The sequence below is a fragment of the Cervus canadensis genome, chromosome 10, assembly GCF_019320065.1.
Source record: "Cervus canadensis isolate Bull #8, Minnesota chromosome 10, ASM1932006v1, whole genome shotgun sequence".
Lineage (NCBI taxonomy): Eukaryota > Metazoa > Chordata > Mammalia > Artiodactyla > Cervidae > Cervus > Cervus canadensis.
The window spans coordinates 139368-160701 of NC_057395.1; the positions used below are offsets into that span (position 1 = coordinate 139368).

Consider the following 21334-nt stretch of genomic DNA (forward strand, 5'->3'; position numbering starts at 1 on the left):
ATATGCTTGATATAATTTCAGTTTTCTTAAATTTGCTGAGGTTTGATTTGTGACCCAAGATGTGGTCTATCCTGGAGAGTATTCCATGTGTACTTGAGAAGAAGATGTATTCTTCTAAATTTGGATGGAATGTCCTGAAGATATTGATGAGATCCAGCTCATCTAATATACCATTTGAGACTGTGTTTCCTTATTGTGTTTAGATGATCTGTCCACCGGTGTGAGTGGGGTGTTAAAGTCTCCTCCTATTATTGTGTTACTGTCAATTTCTCCTTTTATGTCTGTTAGTGTTTGTCTTATGTATTGAGGTGCTCCTATGTTGGATGTATAGATATTTACAAATGTTATGTCTTCCTCTTGGATTGATCCCTTGATCATCATGTAGTGTCCCTTCTTAACTCTTGTAGTCTTCTTTATTTTCATGTCTACTTTGTCTGATATGAGGATTGCTACTCCAGCTTTCTTTTGCTTCCCATTTGCATGGAATATAGTTTTCCATCCTCTCACTTTCAGTCTATATGTGTCTTGAGGTCTGAAGTGGGTTTCTTGTAGACAGCATATATGGGTCTTGTTTTTGTATCCCTTCAGCCAGTCTGTGTCTTTTGGTTGGAGCATTTAATCCATTTACATTTAAAGTAATTATTGATATACATGTTCCTGTTGCCATTTTCTTAATTGTTTGGTGTTCATTTTGTAGATCTTTTTTCTTCTTTTGTATTTCTTGACTGTCTAAGTCTCTGTAACATTTGTTGTAAAACTGGTTTGGTGGTACTGAATTCTCTTAACTTTTGCTTGTCTGAAAAAGCTTTTTATTTCTCCATCAATTTTGAATTAGATCCTTGCTGGTACAGTATTCTTGGTAGTAGATTTTTCCCTCTCGGTACTTTAAATATATCCTGCCATTCCCTGCTGGCCTGCAGAGTTTCTACTGAAAAATCAGCTGTTAAGCCTATGGGATTTCCCTTGTATGTTATTTGTTGCTTCTCCCTTGCTGCTTTTAATATACTTTCTTTGTGTTTGCTGCTGCTGCTAAGTCACTTCAGTCGTGTCCGACTCTGTGCGACCCCAACCCTGGGATTCTCCAGGCAAGAACACTGGAGTGGGTTGCCATTTCCTTCTTTGTGTTTAGTCTTTGTTAATTTGATTAGTATGTGTCTTGGTGTGTTTCTTCTTGGGTTTATCCTGAATGGGATTCTTTGTGCCTCTTGGACTTGATTGACTATTTCCTTTTCCATGTTGGGGGAAATTTTCAATTATAATCTCTTCAAACATTTTCTCATACCCTTTCTTTTTCTCTTCTTCTTCTGGGACCCCTATAATTTGAATGTTGGTACATTTCATATTTTCCCAGAGGTGTCTGAGACTTTCCTCAGTTCTTTTCATTCTTTTTATTTTATTCTGCTCTTCAGAAGTTATTTCCACCATTTTATCTTCCAGCTCACTGATTCATTCTTCTGCTTCAGATATTCTGCTATTAATTCCATTTAGAGTATTTTTAATTTCAATAATTGTGTTGTATGTCTCTGTATGTTTGTTCTTTAATTCTTCTAGGTCTTTGTTAATTGATTCTTGCATTTTCTCCATTTTGTTTTCAAGGTTTTTGATCATCTTCACTATCATTATTCTGAATTCTTTTTCAGGTGGTTTGCCTATTTCCGCTTCATTTATTTGGACTTCTATGTTTCTAGTTTGTTCTTTCATTTGTGTAATATTTCTCTGCCTTTTCTTTCTTTTTTTTTTTTAACTTACTGTGTTTGAGGTCTCCTTTTCCCAGGCTTCAAGGTTGAAGTCTTTCTTCCTTTTAGTTTCTGCCTTCCTAAGGTTGGTCCAGTGATTTGGAAGCTTCATATAGGGTGAGGTTTGTGCTGAGTTTTTGTTTGTTTGTTTTGTTTTTCCTCTGATGGGCAAGGCTGAGTGAGGTGGTTTTCCTGTCTTCTGATAATCGGGTTTGTATTTTTGTTTTGTTTCTTGTTTAGATGAGGCATCCTGGAAAGGGTGTTACTGGTGGTTGCGTGATGCCAGGTCTTGTATTCAAGTGATTTCCTTTGAGTTCTCACTATTGGATACTCCCTAGGGTTAGTTCTCTGGTAGTCTAGGGTCTTGAAGTCAGTGCTCCCACTCCAAAGGCTCAGAGCTTGATCTCTGGTCAGGAACGAAGATTCCACAAGTGGTTTGTTATGGCATTAAGTGAGATTAAAGCAAATATCCAAAAATGAGAAGCCAAAGATGAACCCCAGACACATGGCAGTTACAAAATCAGGCAAATAATAATTAAAATAATGGCATATACACATATATACCCATGAGCAAAGTCAAAACAGTCCAACAAAAATAATGTACAGTAGACTGACCTTGCGAACAAAAGAAATAAAAAATTATATTTACCAGTTAAGAACAAAACTAACTAAAGCACAAACTGGAAAACAAAGTTAAAGCAAGGTGCCAAGTGGGGAATAAAACAGTGAAAACACAACTAAGAAATATGTTGAGAGGAAAGGAAAGAAAGAATAGATATGCAAAGTTAAATAGAGGTAGATGAATAAGATTTATATACATTAGTGATTAAGTGCAAGGGGAAAAGAACAGTAGGAAAAGCAAACAAAGGAATAAATGTAGAAAATAATAGGTTTAAAAAATTAAAAAAAGAGAGAAAAAAAAGGGAAACTCCACAGAATTGCAAAAGCCCAATGTTGAGGCAGAGGTTTATAACAACAATTAAAAATGTGACTGAGAAAAAAAAAATGCTCAAAAGCTTAATTAGAATTCATAGTACTTACAAAATCGACAACTACAACAGAGGGGGACAAAAAAAGAAAAAAGAAAAAAATCCAAAAGAATCTACAGAACAAGTCAAAACATAGTAATAAATGTTTTTCTTGAGTCACTGCTGTCAGAGTCCTTTCCCTCGCTGGGAGTGACCATCCACCTCACTACCCTAGGAGGCCCTCCAACACTGTGCTGGTCTCTGGACCTGCTGTGGGGGCAGCTCAGGTTCTAATCTGGTCCTCCTCCTGTGTGTTCTTGCCTCCAGTGTCCACAGCTATCAGAAGTAGTGCATTTTCTTTTGTGGAAGCTCTCAATGACCTTTTATATATTCCTAGACACAGAGTCTTCCTAGTTGATTGTGTGGATTTAATCTTCATCTTGTATAGCTGGTGGGAAGGTTTTGGGTCTTCTTCCTTAGCCACACTGCCCCTGGGTTTCAATTGTGGTTTATTTCCACCTCTGCATGTGGGTTGTCCACTGGGGTTTGCTCCTGAGGCTGCCTTGGAGGACTTGGGTTTGCCCCTCTGAGGCCCAGGTATGGAGGTGATACAGCTGCTTGGGTTGCAGTGGTTCTTGCAGCACCAGGTACTCAGGGGAGTTGGTGGCTAGGGCAGCAGGAAATATAGTGCTCTAGAAGGGTATGGCAACCAGTATTGGCCAATACGCTCCAGTATTCTTGCCTGGAGAAACCCCTCCCAGACAGAAAAGCCTGGCAGGCCACAGTCTACAGGGTTGCAAGGAGTCTGACACTACGAAAGTGATCCTGCGCGCATAGATGTAAGACTTTTTTTGCCTATGGCAGCTATGCCTCAATGAGAGTTTAACATGAAGGTGGCGCAGCTGCTTGGCTTGCAGGGACCCTGGTGGCTCCAAGTGTTCAGGGACATGGACTGCCTCCACTGCAGAAGTTATGGCCCTATTAGAGTCTTTTTTCTAGCCCCTTGGAGCTGGCCATCAGAAGGCCTCTTTGGCCAGTCTTTCTCCATAGCTCTGCCTGTTCAGGCACCTAGAGGGCTTCCTTGCCTGGGGTCCTTCTCTGTTTTTCAGCGCTTCAGGCACATAGAGGGCCCCCCCCCCCGCCCCGGCTGGGGTCCTACTCTGTAGATCAGTGCATCAGGCACTTAAAGGGGCACCCTAGGTGAAGTCCTACTTTGTAGTTCGGTGCACCAGTCACTTAAAGGAGCACCCTGGGTGGGGTCCTACTTTGTAATTCAGTGCCTGAGGTGTTTGATGGGCCAGCCTCTCTCTTGTTCAGCTGCCAATGCTGGCATGTGGGGAGAGAGGCTAGGGCGATGAATCCACTCCCTACATGTGACTCAGCAGTATCTCCTTGCCTCCATGGCTGCCCAGCTTTCCTCCACAGGCATTTCCCACCACAGTCTCCTTCCTCACATCCCCTCGATCATCTCTCCACAGTCAACAGCAGCCCTCACTCTGGGATTGCTCCACAATCCCCAAACTCCAGCTTCCAGCTGCTGCACCTTCCAGGGGACCTGCATTCTTGTCTGAGATATGTATGGCTGCAGCAAGGACTGTCTGATTCTCATTCCATTTAGGCTGCCACAAATGAGCTGTTTCGCTCTCAACCTGAAATGTTTCTCCTCTGACTCAGTTGCCCCGATGGGGGGATCGGACCCCTGCTTTAGTTCCCTCACCTGCCGAGTTCAGGTCCAGTCCTACTAACACTCCTGTTTTTCCCCATAGTTCCTTCATCCTACCAAGTTTTGCATGGTTCTGTATCTTCTTTTCCTCTGGTCAGGTACTCCTGTCCGCTCTCAGCTGGTTTTTTGCATGCACTTCTGTGTCTGAAGGTGTATTCCTGATGTATCTGTGAAGAGAGAGGTACTACACATCCACCTACTCCTCCGCCATCTTGTTCTCTCCAATTTGGATTTTTTTAAATTTCTTTTTCTTTTCTGATTGCTGTGTTCAGAACTTCCCAGAGTGTGTTGAACAAAAATGGCAAGAGTGGGCATCCTTATTCTTTGCCTGATACTAGAGAAAATACTTTCATCTTCTCTGTTGAATATAATGCTAGCTAAGGTTGTCATATATAGCCTTTATTATGTTGAGGTGTGTTCCCTCTAAGCTCGCTTTCTGGAGAGTTACTTAATCATAAATGGATGTTGAATTTCATCAAAGGCATCTATTGAGATAATCATATGGTTTTTATTCTTAAATTTTTTAATGTGTTACATATCACACTGATTTGAAGATAATGAAAAATCATTGGATTTGTGTGATCAGTATCAGTTCAGTTTGCTCAGTTGTGTCAGACTCTTTGAGACCCCGTGGATTGCAGCACACCAGGCTTCCCTGTCCATCACCAACTCCTGGAGTTTACCCAAACTCATGTCCAAGTTGGTGATGACATCCAACCATCTTGTCCTCTGTCATCCCCTTCTCCTCCTGCCTTCAATCGTTCCCAGCATCAGGGTCTCTTCACATGAGTCAGTTGTTCGCATCAAGTGACCAGAGTACTGGAGTTTCAGCTTCAGCATCAGTCCTTCCAATGAATATTCAGGACTAATTTCCTTTAGGATGGACTGGCTGGATCTCCTCACAGTCCAAGGGACTCTCAAGAGTCTTCTCCATCATCACAGTTCAAAAGCATCAATTCTTCTGCACTCAGTTTTCTTTATAGTCCAACACTCACATCCATACATGACTATTGGAAAAACCATCTCTTTGACTAGACAGACCTTTGTTGGCAAATTAATGTCTCTGCTTTTTAATATGCTATCTAGGTTGGTCATAGCTTTATTTCCAAGAAGCAAGCGTCTTTTAATTTCTGCAGTCACCATCTGTGATGATTTTGGAGCCCCCAAATTTTTTGAAGCCCCCCAAAATAAAGTCTGTCACTGTTTCCATTGTTTCTCCATCTATTTGCCATGAAGTGATGGGACCAGATGACATGATCTTAGTTTTTTGAATGTTGAGTTTTAAGCTAGATTCCTCTGATAAATCCCACTTAATCATGTATTAATGTATTGTTGAATATAATTCACTAGTATTGAGGATTTTTCCATCTATATTCGTTAGTGATTTTGGCCTGTAACTTTCCTTTTTTGTGGTATCTTTGTCCAGTTAGAACTGGACATGGAACAACAGACTGGTTCCAAATAGGAAAAGGGGTACGTCAAGGCTGTATATTGTCACCCTGCTTATTTAACTTATATGCAGAGTACCTCATGAGAAACTCTGGGCTGGAAGAAGCACAAGCTGGAATCAAGATTGCTGGGAGAAATATTAACAACCTCAGATGTGCAGATGACATCACCCTTATGGCAGAAAGTGAAGAGGAACTGAAAAGCCTCTTGATGAATGTGAAAGAGGAGAGTGAAAAAGTTGGCTTAAAGCTCAACATTCACAAAACTAAGATCATGGCATCCGGTCCCATCACTTCATGGCAAATAGATGGGGAAACAGTGGAAACAGTGGCTGACTTTATTTTGGGGGGCTCCAAAATCATTGCAGATGGTGATTGCAGCCATGAAATTCAAAGACGCTTACTCCTTGGAAGGAAAGTGATGACCAACCTAGACACCATATTAAAAAGCAGAGACATTACTTTGCCAGCAAAGGTCCGTCTGGTCAAGGCTATAGTTTTTCCAGTGGTCATGCATGGATGTGAGAGTTGGACTGTGAAGAAAGCTGAGTGCTAAAGAATTGATGCTTTTGAACTGTGGTGTTCAAGAAGACTCTTGAGAGTCCGTTGGACTGCAAGGAGATCCAACCAGTCCATCCTAAGGAGACCAGTCCTGGGTGTTCATTGGGAAGGACTGATGCTGAAGCTGAAACTCCAGTACTTTGACCACCTCATGCGAAGAGTTGACTCATTGGAAAAGACCCTGATGCTGGGAGGGGTTGAGGGCAGGAGGAGAAGGGGATGACAGATGATGAGATGGCTGCATGGTGTCACCGACTCAATGGGCATGAGTTTGAGTAAACTCCGGGAGATGGTGATGGACAGGGAGGTCTGGCGTGCTGCGATTCATGGGGTTGCAAAGAGTCGGACATAGCAACTGAACTGAACTGAACTGTCTGGTTTTGATGTCAGGTTGATGCTGCCTCATACCATGAATTTGGAAGTCTTCCTTCCTCTGCAATTTTTTGGAATAGTTTTAAAAGCATAAAGGTTAAGTTTTTAAGTGTTTGGTAGAATTCACCTGTGAAGTCTCTGAAGCTGGATTTTTGTTTGTTGTGAATTTTAAAATTATTGATTCAGTTTCAGTACTGGTAGTTGGTCTGTTCATATTTCTCTTTCTTCCTGGTTTAAGTTTAGGAGATTGTACCTTTCCAAGAATTTGTCCTGAAAAGCTAGGTTGTCCATTCCCGAAGTGGTAAAGAATCTACCTGCCAATGCAGGCTCTGCAGGAGAGGCAGATTCGATCCCTGGGTTGGGAAGATTCCCTGCTGTAGGAAATGGCAAGCCTCTCCAGTATTCTTGCCTGGAGAATCCCATGGAAAGTGGACCCTGGCGGGCTACAGTCCATGGGATTGCAAAAGGGTTGGACACAACTGAACACTAAAGAACAGTAGCAAGTAGTCTCATGATTCTTTTTATTTTTGTGATGCTGGTTGTAACTTCTTCTTCATTTGGGATTTTATTGATTTGGATACTTCCTTTTTTTCTTGGTGAGTCTGGCTAAAGGTTTATTCATTTTGCTTATCCTTTCAAATAACCAGCCTTTAGCTTCATTGATCTTTTTTTAAATTTCTATTTTATTTACTTCTACTCTAATCTTTATGATTTCTTTCCTCTGACTATGGGTTTTATTTGTTTGTTTTTTTCTGTAGCTCATTTAGGTATGAGATTAGGTTGTTTATTTGATGTTTTTCTTCTTTCCTGAGGTAAGTATGTATTGCTGTTACCTTCCCTCTTAGAGCTGCTTTTGCTACATCCCACAGGTTTTAGATTGTCATGTTGTTGTCTTTTGTCTCTAGGTATTTATTTCCTCTTTGATTTCTTCAGTAATTCATTGGTTGTTTAGTAGCATATTGTTTAACTTCCACATGTTTGTGTGGTTTTTTTTTGCAGTTTTTTTTCTTGTAGTTGATCTAGTTCATAGTGTTGCAATCAGAAAAGAAGGTTGATATAATTTCAGCTTTCTTGAATTTGCTGAGATTTCTTTTGTGGCCTCACATGAGATCTTTCCTACAGAATATTCCATGTGCAGTTGAAAGAATATGTATTCTGCTGACTTTGTATGGACTGTTCCATGTATATACATAATCCATGTGGTTTAATGTGTGATTTAAGTTAGTGTTTCTTTATTGATTTTCTGTCTGGGTCATCTGTCCTTTTGATGTGAGTGGGGTGTTAAAGTCCCCTACTATTTTTGTGTTACTGCCAGTTTCTCTTTATGTATTATTAATATTTGTTTTATGCATTTAGGTGTTCCTACAGTAGTATTCTTGCCTGGAGAATCTCACGGAGGGAGGAGCCTAGTAGGCTACAGTCCATGAGGTTGCAAAGAGTCGGACATGACTAAGCGACTTCACTCACTCACTCACAGTGGGTGCACATATAAAGTTTTATGTTCTTGTATTGATCCCTTTTTTGTTGTTTAATTCCTTTCTTTGTTTCTTATAATAGTCTTTGTTTTAAATCTATATACTTTTTTGTAAGTATTGCTATGCCAGGTTTCTTTTGATTTTCATTTGCGTGAGACATCTTTTTATATCACCTCACTTTTAGATGGTTGGATGTCTTAGGTCTGAAGTGAGTCTCTTGTAGGCAGTGTGTGTGTGTGTGTGTGTGTGTGTGTGTGTGTGTATCTTGTTTTGTATCCATTCAGTCACTCTGTGTCTTGATTGGGTCATTTATTCTATTTACATTCAATGTGGTTTCGATTGGTATGTTCTAATTGCCATTTTATTAATTGTTTTAGAATTGGTTTTATAGGCCTTTTTTCCCCTTTCTTTCATTCTCTTGTGTTTTGACGACTGCCTTTAGTGTCATGTTTGGATTCTTTTGTTTGTGTGCGTGTATCTAGAGTAGATTTTTGGTTTGTGGTTACCATCGGTTTTATATGTAGGAATCTCTCAATATACATGTGATTATTTTCAATTGCTGATTTCTGCATTTCAGACATTTTAACAACCCTGTGTTTTCACTTCTCTCCACCACCGCCCCCCCCATGATTACGGTTTTTGACATCGTCTTTTAGATCTTTTTGTGTCTCTTAACTGCTTATTGTGACTATAGAAAAGTTTACTAGTTTAGTCTTTTAATCTTCCTACTAACTTTGTATGTGGTTGATTTACTACCTTTACTGTATATTTGCTTTTAACAATGAACTTTTCACTTTTGTGCCTTTTATGTTTCTAGTTTTTGCCTTTTCTTTTCACTTGGGAAGTTCCCTTAACATTTCTTGTAATGCTGGCTTGGTAATGCTGAACTCTTTGCTTTTGCTTGGTTGTATAATTTTTTATCTTGCCATCAAATCTGAATGAAAGCATTATGGGGTAGAGCATTTCTTATTGTAGGTTTTCCCTTTCGTCATTTAAAATACATCATGCCACTCCCCTCTGGCCTATAGAGTTTCTGCTGCAAAGTTAGCTGATAGCCTGGCCCTATAGGAGTTCTCTTTTACCTAACTTGTTGCTTTCCCTTGTTTTATTGTTCTCTCTTTATCTAAAATTTTCTCATTTTAATTATGGTGTGTCTTGGTGTGGTTGTCTTTGGGATGATTGTATTTGAAACTCTCAGTGCTTCCTGGACCTTGATACCATTTCCTTTCCCAGGCTATGGGAGTTTTTCAGCTATTTTAACTTCAGATATGTCCTCTTCTCCCTTTCTCTCACTTCTTCTGAGATTTCTGTAATGCAATATTAGGAGGTTTGATGTTGGGCTGGTTCATGATACAGCTGGCTGCGGGATCAGTGGTTATCTGAAGCTTGTTCCAGCCTGGTTAGGGGTGTGGCCAAATCCCTGGGCAGCTGGCTGAGAGGCCCAAAATGTTTAAATACTTGGTATTGGCCTGCTGGTGAGTGGGCTGGGTCCTACCATGGCAGGCTGCAGGCCACAGTGGTCCTGGGGCTGGTGTCTGACTGCTGGTAGATAGGGCTGTGTCACAGGGTGACTGTGGGCTCAGGTCCTCTGAAGGCAGCTACTGAGTAAGTCCTTCCTGGCTAGTTGCTTGGCCTGAGGGGTCCCAGTTCTGGTTCTGACAGACTGGGCGGGGCTGAGTCCCAATAAGCTAGAGGGAGTATTCCAGAGTGGAGCTTGGTTTGCCGGTGACCATGTGTTAGAAAGAACTTTCAAAATGGCCTGCCACCAGTGTCTGTGTCCCCATGGTGAGCTCCAGTTGCCTTCTGCCTCTCTGGTAGGCTCTCCAAGAGCAGAAGGTGGGTGTAATCCAGTCTCCTTTTAAATGACTGATTCTGCTATGACTCTTAGAGTGTGTGAGATTATGTGTATGTTTTCTTAGAAGAGAGTCTCTATTTCCCATGACATTCTGACTTTCCTGAAAGTAAGTCCCATTGACCTTCAAAGCCAAATGTTCTAGGTGCTTGTGTTGGTGTAGGATTCCTGGGCTGGCGACCCCAGTGTGGGACTTGGACCTCTTGCTCCTTGGGGATAACCTCTGCAATTGTAATCATCCTCCCTTTGTGGGTTACTCACTTGGGGCTGTGGATCTTGACTATAGTGTGACTCCACGTCTTCTCCCTATCTTGTTGTGAGATCTTTTCTGCTAATCATCCAGTTTTTCTTATCAATAGTTGCTCTGCAAATGGTTGTAATTTTGGTATGCCCATTAGAGGAGGTGGGCTCAGGCTGTTCCCACTCTGCTGTCTTGGCCAATTTGAGACTCTTTGTCTGTATTTTAAAATCCATGAGATATATTATCCTTAGCTTGTTATCTAGCATCAATTTTACATTTGTATTACTATTAATTAGTGAATAATTGTAATTGCCCACTTAATATCCTTATAGATTATGCAAATGATTCTTTAGTTAAAAATAAAAAGTGTTGTTCATATAATCTAATACCAGATGTTTTGTAATTCTAAAGCTCAGAGAAGGAAAGAGCTAGCCCTGCTATTTCAGATCTTTCACAGATCCTCAAGTCTCAAGATGGATCACCTTTTTTAAAGACTCCAAGTGAAGGTTTAACTGATGAAGATCTGTCCCATATACTTTCATCAAAGAACTATGATAAAACATTCACAACAATGTTATGGCATGAAGAAATTAAAGATGCACAGTCTGTTGGAAAATTGCTTCAAGGGAATGAAATGTCTGCAGCATCATTTATCTCACCCTCTGTTAAAAGAAGGATGCTGGGTACTGACATCTCAAAGGTGGTAATGTACAGCATAATAAATTGAAACCTTTTTATTTTAATTGCTATACTTCTTCAATATTTTCAATCAATGTTAATGTAAAACATCAATATTTTCTTATTTAAATGGAATTTTAAATTTGCCATTTGATTCATTATTTTTTTAATTTATTTTGTTTTGGAGTACAGCCAATTAACAATGTCATGATAGTTTCCGGTGGACAGTAGAGGGACTCTGCCATACATATACATGTGTCCATTCTCCTCCAAACCCCTATCCCATCCCGGCTGCCACATAACATTGAGCAGAGTTCTATGTGCTATACAGTAGGTCCTTGTGGTTGCCCATTTTAAATATAGCAATGTGTATATATTGATCCGAAACTCCGTAACTATGATAAAACATGTTATATATTTAGAATTTTAAAGGGATATTTGGGGATCAATATTTTAATGTAAAAGTTCTAATCTGTACCAACAAAGAATTTGTGGCTAGAATTATAACTTTAATGATAAATTGAAAGATATGTGATTTCTGAAACAGAGAAATTATTTCATGTTCATCTATAAAAATTTTTGTATATTAAGATAGTTGTGAGAGCATAGTTGTTTTGAAATAATTTTATATACCTTAAACATATCTTAGAAAATTACTAGAATTGCCTTTGCTAAAAAACTGTTCAGGAAATTCTTAGTTAAAATTCTGGGAAAAAGAAAAATGATAATGATATTTGACATATATTCATATATATATAAGTGACATTTAACATTCACAATATTTTTTATCATACAAGCTATTAAGTGGCATTATAAAAATAATTTTTAAAGCCATTTGAGTTTGCCTAGAGATTAAATTAGGTGAAAATATAAATCTAAACTAGAATCATAATTTTAAAATATTAACTTGATCTGTTTGGAATTATTTATGAAGAAGATTCACAATTTTGCTTGGGAAAGGTCCTTCCACACTATTAAAAGTGTTCCCAAATGTCCCTCAGATCCATTAATTGTTCTCATTTTTAAGTTTGATACATTTAAGAAATAATGAGAGATAAAAAGTTTCTGTAATGACATTGTAGATATAGAAGAAGGTAATTAGAGTTCTATGATGTATAATTTGTAATTACCTGTTTTAACTTTTGTGATTAAGGCTGATATTATAGAAGAGAATTTACAAACTAAGATTGAAAAACAAACTTACAAAGAAGCAAGAGAATTTCAAGGTAAAAAGATTTTTTCTTTTGTAAGAAAAAGATGTTAATGATTTCGTGTTCCCATGTTAAAGTAAATGAAGTGAGAACATTACTAAGTATAGAAATAACTTCTTAGACAGTCATGAGAGAATATCTAAATATACTGACCAATGTGTAAAGATTAATTTGGTGAGTTAACATACTGCTCAGTTTATCTTAACTAAATTTTGTGTAAAAGGAAAGTGATAGCTTTGTCTCAACCAAATAACAGTATTTGGCAACATAATATTATACACCAAATTCATCAGAGTATAGCAGGAAAAAAATATGCTTTGTGTTATAAATAATGTTTTAGCTGGGTTTTTGGGTGTTCAATGTATATTTTATAAAACATCAGTTTATTCTTTTTTCCCAACATACATAGCTTTTATTATAACCCATCCATATCTTATTGCATTGGCTGAAACTTTCAAAGTAAATTTTTTTAAACAGTTATGATGCAAGGAGATCAAACCAGTCAATCCTAAAGGAAATCAGCCCTGAATATTCATTGGAAGGACTGCTGCTGAAGCTGAAACTCCAATACTTTGGCCACCAGATACGAAGAACTGACTCACTGGAAAAGACCCTGATGCTGGAAAAGATTGAAGGCAGAAGGGGAAGGGGACAGCAGAGGATGAGATGGTTGGATGGCATCACCAACTTGATGGAGTTGAGTTTGAGCAAGCTCCAGGAGTTGGTGATGGACAGGGAAGCCTGGCATGCTGCAGTCCATGGGGTCAACTGCATTCACAGTGTTGTGCAATCATCACTACATCTATATCCACAACTTTCATCACCCTGAAAAGACACTTGTTAGGAAGTAACTCCCGTTCCTGCCTCCATCCAGCCCCTGGTAACCTCTCACTTACTTTCTGTCTCTGTGAGTTTGGCTATTATGTTTCATGTAAGTGGAATTATGTATTTGTCCGTTTGCACCTGGCCTGTTTCATGTAAGTGGAATTATGCTGTTTCACTTAGCATCATAATATTTTCAGGGTTCACCCACAGTTTAGCATATGTCAGAATTTTGTTTCTTTTTATGAACTGTGGTGTTGGAGAAGACTCTTGAGAGTCCCTTGGACTGCAAGGAGATCCAACCAACCAGTCCATCCCATCCTAAAGGAGATCAGTCCTGGGGGTTCATTGGAAGGACTGATGTTGAAGCTGAAACTCCAATACTTTGGCCACCTGATGCAAAGAGCTGACTCATTTGAAAAGACCCTGATGCTGGGAAAGATTGAGGGCAGGAGAAGGGGACGACAGAGGATAAGATGGTTGGATAGCATCACCGACTCAATGGACATGAGTTTGGGGAAACTGGGAGTTGGTGATAGACAGGGAGGCCTGGCATGCTACGGTTCATGGGGTCACAAACAGTTGGACACGACTGAGTGACTGAACTGAACTGAATGTATTATTGTATGTGCATACCACATTTTGTTTATCCATTCATCTGCTTATGGACATTTAGATTGTTTCCACTTTTAGCTACTGTGAATAATTCAACACTGAACATGGTATAGGATATCTGTTTAAATCTCTGTCTTCAATTGTTTGGGTAGGAGTATATTTGCTGGATCGTAAAATAATTTTAAGTTTAGCTTTCTGAGGAACTGCACAACTGTTTTCCACAGTGGCTGCACCATTTCCTGTTCCCAGTAACAGTGTACAATGGTACACACCCTTGTTTTCTGTTTTGTTTGAATTATGTTTATTCCAGTAGGTATGAAGTGTATCTCATTACAATTTTGATTCACATTTACTTAATTATTAAAGATTATAAGCATCTTTTTGTGTGCTTATTGTTAATTTGTATAGCTTCTTTGGAAAAAATTTCTTTACAACTCCTTCACCATTTTTTTTAATATTTAAAGTGTTTATTACCCACTGAACTTTAAACCAAGTCTCAATAAAACACAACAAAATTGTGCCACCATATAAATGATATCCTCTTATCAAAATTAAATTAACTTGGAAATAAATATTTTAAAATCATGTATTTGGTCATTCAAAATTTTTATATAATTTTTATAAATTGTATATAATTCATTAATCAAATAAGATATAAAAATGGAATTAGAAAATAGTAGAACTTTTAAAAATAAGGAAAATATTATATATCCAAATGTGAAAAATGTTGTTCAAATATTTTTAGAGAAGAATTTCAAAATTTAAATACTTATATTTTATTTTTTATTAATTTATTTATTTTAATTAGAGGCTAATTACTTTACAATATCGTGGTGGTTTTGGGCGTACATTGACATGAATCAGCCACAGGTGCACATGTGTCCCCCACGTCCTGACCCCAATCCCTCCCCATCGCATCTCTCTGGGTTGTCCCAGGGCACTGACTTTGAGTGCCCTGCTTCATGCATCAAAGTTGGACTGATCATCTATTTCACATATGGTAATATACATGTTTCAATTCTAGTCTCTCAAATCATCCCACCCTCACCTTCTCCCACAGAGTCCGAAAGTCTGTTCTTTACATGTATGTCTTTTGCTGTCTTGCATATAGCATCATCATTACCACCTTTCTAAATTCCATATATACTGTATTGGCGTTTTTCTTTTTGACTTACTTCACTCTGTGTAATAGGCTCCAGTTTCATCCATCTCATTAGAACTTAATGAAATGCATTCTTTTTAATAGCTGAGTAATATTCCATTGTGTATATGTACCACAACTTTCTTATCCCTTTGTCTGCTGATGGACATCTAGGTTACTTCCATGTCCTTGCTATTGCAAACAGTACTGCAGTGAACATCGGGGTACATGTGTCTCTTTCAATTCTGGTTTCCTCAGTGTGTATGCCCAGCAGTGGGATTGCTGGGTCATATTTCCAGTTGTTTAAGGAATCTCCACACTGTTCTCCATAGTGGCTGTACTAGTTCGCATTCCCACCAGCAGTGTAAGAGGGTTCCTGTTTCTCCACACCCTCTCCAGCATTTATTGTTTGTAGACTTTTTGATGCAGCCATTCTGACCAGCATGAGATGGTACCTCACTGTGGGTTTTGATTTGCATTTCTCTGATAACAAGTGATATTGAACATATTTGCATGTGTTTGTTAGCCATCTGTATGTCATCTTTGGAGAAATGTCTCTTTAGTTCTTTGGCCCATTTTTTGATTGGGTCCTTTATTTTTCTGGTATTGAGCTGCATGAGCTGCTTGTATATTTTTGAGATTAATTATTTGTCAGTTACTTAATTTGCTATTATTTTCTCCAATTCTGAGGGCTGTCTTTTCACCTTGCTTATAGTTTCATTTGTTGTGCAAAAGCTTTTAAGTTTAATTAGGTCCCATTTGTTTATTTCTGCTTTTGTTTCCATTACTCTGGGAGGTAAGTCATAGAGGATCCTGCTGCAACTTACGTCGGAGAGTGTTTTGCCTATGTTTTCCCCTAGGGGTTTTGTAGTTTCTGGTCTTTCATTTAGATCTTTAATCCATTTTGAGTTTATTTTTTTGTGTGGTGTGAGAAAGTGCTCTAGTTTCATTCTTTTACAGGTGGTTGACTAATTTTCCCAGCACCACTTGTTAAAGAGATTATCTTTTCTCCATTGCCTATTTTTGCCTCCTTTGTCAAAGATAAGGTGTCCATAGGTGCATGGATTTATCTCTGGGCTTTCTGTTTTGTTCCATTGATTCAGATTTCTGTCTTTGTGCCAGTACCATACTGTCTTGATGACTGTAGCTTTGTAGTATAATCTGAAGTCAAGCAGGTTGATTCCTCCAGTTCCATTCTTCTTTCTCAAGATTTCTTTGGCTATTTGAGCTTTTTTGTATTTCCATACAAATTGTGAAATTATTTGTTCTAGTTCTGTGAAAAATACTGTTGGTAGCTTGATAGGGCTTGCATTGAATCTATAGATTGCTTTGGGTAGTATATTCATTTTCACTATATTGATTCTTCCAATCCATGAACATGGTATATTTCTCCATCTATTTGTGTCCTCTTTGATTTCTTTCATCAGTGTTTTATAGTTATCTATATATAGGTCTTCTGTTTCTTTAGGTAAATTTATTTCTAAATATTTTATTCCTTTTGTTGCAGTGGTGAATGGGATTGTTTCCTTAAATTCTCTTTCTGTTTTCTCATTGTTAGTGTATAGGAATGCAAGGGATTTCTGTGTATTAATTTTATATCCTGCAAATTTACTTTATTCATGGTAGCTCTGGTAATTTTCTGGTGGTGTCATCAGGGTTTTCTGTGTAGAGGATCGTGTTATCTGCAAACAGTGATGGTTTTACTTCTTCTTTTCTCATCTGGATTCCTTTTATTTCTTTTTCTTCTCTGATTGTTGTGGCTAGTACTTCCAAAACTATGTTGAATAGTAGTGCTTCACCCATTTTTTAATTGGGTCATTTCTTCTTGTTGATGAATTGTAGAGGTTCTTTATATATTTGGGCCATTAAACCTTTATCAGATATATGGTTTGCAGATATTTTCTGTCATTCTCTAGGTTTTCTTTTCACTTTCTTGATAATATCCTTTAATGGATAAGAATTTTTAATTTCATGAAGCTTGATTTATCTTTTTTTTTTAATTCCTTGTGTTTTTGGTGTTATATGTGATAATCCATTGCAAAATCCAAGCTAATAGAGATTTATTCCTATGTTTTCCTATAGGAGATTTATGAATTTAGTTTTGAGTTAATTGTTTTATATCATATGTTCTGCAAAAGTATCAGTATATGGTTTTCACTCACTGATAGCAACTCATACCTATTAATGGTTGGTTAGAGCAGTGACTTGGCATCTGAAATGGGATGTAGAGCAGCAGTTCCAGTCCCATAAATGGTAAAGGTGCTGTAGAATCCTGATTCTGGAGAGCAGTTGGGACCAGTGGGGTTAGTCTCACTGCACTGCCAGCTCTAGCCCCTGGTAGAAGTTGCAGTGGCAGGAACTCCAGTTATCTCTGAAAGCTGGCTACAGTGTCTTCCATATGCATTTAAGGAGGGTACAGACTTAGCTGTTGTTGGATGGAATGTTCTATAGAAATCAAAAACCTCTGCAGAATTCTTAATTTATAGTTTTGTTCAATTCTGTTACCCTTTTGATCTTAGTTGCTTTATTCATTGTTTAAATTTGGACTATTAAATTCTCTGAATATTATTGTTGTAATGTCTGTCTGTAATTGCATATGGTCAGTCATGAAATATCACACATAAGATTTTAGTCTGGAGGTGGACTCCTCAATATACATACACAAATATAGATACACATATTCATACACATATATACCTACATAGACATAAATGCATATACATAGATACATTTTGAAATCATGAGTTCTCATGAATGTCTTCGATTCTAATTTATCCTCTCAGGTCTTATTTTTTCCTTCCTTTGTTTTGTATGTGTATGTCCTTTCTTCTGCAGTGTTAACTTGACTCTAAACAACAGCAGCACATTTACTCATTTGATGTATCCTATAATGCTGCTAAGTTTCTTTGAGAATTCTTTGCCGTTTTACTTCCATTTTAGTATTTTGTTGATTTTATTTTGCAGGCAATACGTACAACATTAACCTACTTCCCAAAGTATAAGCATGCAAAAGATGTGCAGTTGTTCCTTGGTACCCACAAGGGATTGGTTCCAGGACCCCCCTAGATACCAAAATCCAGAGATGCTCAAGTCCCTTATATAAAATGGTGCTATATTTGCAGATAACTTATGCATAGCTTCCCAAATAATTTAAATCATCTCTTGCTTACTTATAGTACCTAATACAATGTGAACACTATGTAAATAGTTGTAACTACAATGGAAATATTATCTAAGTAGTTGCCAGCACATGGCAGAGTTTTCCTTTTTGGAACTTTGTGGAATTTTTTCTGAATGTTTGCAACCTGAATTGAATTGATTGAATTGCAGATGTAGTACCCACAGATACAAATGGCCAACTGTACTTAGAGAACTGTCATTCCTCCTGTACTCCCTGGACCTACTGTCACCCCCTTGAAGGCAAATAAGTATATTGTTTTCTGGTTTAACTTTCTAGTGTTTTGTATTGTAGATTAGTGTCTCTGTTTCTCTCCACTTTACCCCCTCATTTCCCATGTGTTCTTACTCAAATGGTAACATACTGGATATCTTCTTTTTCTTTTTTTTTCATTTAATATTATGTCCTAGAAATAATAAAATACAACCCCATTAAAACTATTTTCCTGTCAGACCTAGCGTTATGGTAATTTAGTTGTTGCTGTTCAGTCACAAAGTCAGGTACGACTATTCACAACCCCATGGACTGCAGCATGCCAGGCTCTTCTGTCCTTCTCTGTCTCCAGCTCCTGGAGTTTGCTTAAATTCATGTCCATTGAGTCGGTGATGATATCTAGCCATTTCATCCTCTGCTGCCCCCTTCTCCTTTTGCCTTCAATCTTTCCCAGCATCAGGTTCTTTCCCAGTGAGTCAGCTCTACCCATCATGACCATAGCCAAAGTATTGGAGCTTCAGCTTCAGCATCAGTCCTTCCAATGAATATTCAAGGTTGATTTCCTTTGGGATTGACTGGTTTGGTCTCCTTGCTGTCCAAGGGACTCTATAAAGAGTCTTCTCCAGCACCACACTTTGAAAGCACACTTCAGTGCTCAGCTTTGTTTATGGTCCAACTCTCATGTCCTCACATGAATACTGGAAAAATCATAGCTTTGACTATATGAACCTTTGTCAGCAATTTAGTTATAACTTTTAAAAAATGAGAGAAAATTTGCTGTATATTTGTTTTAAATATAGAGATTTCACAATAGTTCTATCTATCTAGTAGACTAAAATGTATCTCTTTATGTATCTTCTGGTAAAGAATTAGATGAAAATCCTCTGCTTAAGAATGAAACACCATCAGAAACTGAAACTCGGTTGTTGTATCAGGGAACTACTAGAACAAATAGACGCAATGGTAAGAATTATAGACATCTTTAAATTATTTGGGCTTCCCTTGTGGCTTAGCTGGTAAAGAATTAGCCTGCAATGCAGGAGAGCTGGGTTCAATCCCTGGGTTGGGAAGATCCCTTGGAGAAGGAAAAGGCTTCCCCACTCCAGTATTCTGGCCTGGAGAATTCCATGAACTGTATAGTCTGTGGGGTCGCAAAGAGTAGGACACGACTGAGCATCTTTCACTTTAAATTATTTGAAGTTAAGCTCACTAAAAGATATTTTTTCTTTAATTTTCATTAAATAATGGATAAAGCAACAAAGATCAAGAAAGAGAAAAAAATTGAACAACACATTATAAATATTTGTGCATATATTTTATAGAAGTTTTATGCTTTGATGTAAGTGTGAATACCCTAAGATAACTAGAAAACTAAATGAAGCCTTTGATCAACTTTTGTTTGCTATTTGCATGATTAATGACTAGTATATAACAAGACTGCCCCCATACACACTCATGAAAACTGCTCACACAAATTGCCTACTTCCCTTCCAGAGTCTGTTTGAATATGTATTATAATTCACTGCTTTGCAGTCCTCCTCCTTTAGTGTTGCATGAATTAGAAGAAATTTTGCTGATTACTTGGTATATTCAGAAGTTTTATAATAGATCCATTTTTCTGTTTAGCATTTCTTATAACTGAGCCAAAAGCTATGACTATTAAAGATCAATTGCATGAGGATATAGCTTCAGTTTTAAACAGGCAGTTTCAAATTAACCGTGAAGCTTCAGGAAGTGGCAGTTTTAACAGTAAGTAAGTAATTTAAAATCTTGAAAAATATTTTCAGTTAAATTCAGGAGAGCATTGATCCATGGTTCATGAATGTATCTATAAGTATTTTGTTCATTGATTATTTGTGTGTTCTATAATTCCTGAGTTGGATGGGTTAAATTTCCTGCTATGATTATGAATTACTCTGTTTTGTTCTTATGTTATGTCAAGTCTTGTCTTATGATACTTTATCATTAACATTCATATAAAGTTAAAATGAACATTTTTCCTAGAATTTTGAGGCAAGAGTACTGGAGTGGTATTTCCTTCTCCAGGGGATCTTGCCAACCCAGGGATCAAACCCAGGTCTCCTGGATTGCAGGCAGATGCTTTACCATCTGAGCCACCAGGTAAGCCCCAAGAGGACAGACCCTTTTCTAATAAGGGACCCACTTTATCACTTTTATAGTTTTGTTTTTTTTTTTTTGCCATAAATAACTACCATGCCTGCTTTTAATGTGGCTTTAACTTCTGACTGGTATTCTCATGACACATTTTTTTTCTGTCCTGTTGTTTTAATCATTTTGTATCATTATGGTTTTTCTGTTTCTTTTAGTGTGAAGATTAGAACAGTATTTTTCAAATTCAGCTTGATATGTTTGTCTTTTTTTCTTTGAATATTTGTTTATTTGGCTTTGTTGGGTCTTAGTTATGGCACATGGGCTTAGTTGTACCATGCGTGTAGGATCTTAGTTCCCTGACCAGGGATCAAACCCAAGTCCCCTGCGTTGTAAGGTGGAGTCTCAATCACTGGACCACAAGGGAAGTCCCTATATCTTTGTCTCTTAATTAGCACTCATAGTCACACTTCATCAAATTTTGATGATTTGAGATTTAAGTTATACTGTTTTCTTTGTGCTTCAATTCTTCCTACTTTGTAAGTTTCTTTTACTCTCTTTCTGATATATATTTTTGTATCATTACGTATTTTTTCTTAGACATATCTAACACTGCAAATTTTAACTTTATTCTAAAGTGTGAATATGCCAAGAAGGTGAAATAATATTTTAAATAGTGTTAGCCAATATTAAATTATTATTCACTTTAGATTATTGATATCTCTGAATAAACAAGGCTGATTCTATTTACAGAAGTGAAAAATGTAGTCACATATGTTTACTCTTTGATAATCTTTTTTAATACTTTGTTGCCACAGAGTGTGATTTGTTTATATTTTAATAAATGAGATAAAATATTGTTGGGTAATTAACATATATTGCATATAGTGCTTACAGCACAAATCTGGTTGTCTAGTGCATATGAAAGTCATCTTATAGCTCAGAGTATGCATGAAGTATCAGATAAAATATTTTACATAGTACTTAGAGT

At 37.6% G+C, this 21334-nt stretch overlaps 1 protein-coding gene across 1 annotated transcript in view; it reads left to right on the forward strand.

The window, feature by feature from the left end:
- LOC122448446 (coiled-coil domain-containing protein 7-like) overlaps positions 1-20286 on the forward strand; it is a 76840-nt gene extending 56554 nt beyond the window's left edge. Inside the window, exons 17-20 of the mRNA XM_043479753.1 lie at positions 10788-11076; positions 12208-12280; positions 19102-19197; positions 20239-20286. Of these exons, the coding sequence (XP_043335688.1) occupies positions 10788-10808 (21 nt within the window). The 3' untranslated portion in view covers positions 10809-11076; positions 12208-12280; positions 19102-19197; positions 20239-20286. The remainder of the gene's footprint in view (positions 1-10787; positions 11077-12207; positions 12281-19101; positions 19198-20238) is intronic.
- The last annotated feature ends 1048 nt before the right edge of the window (positions 20287-21334 follow it).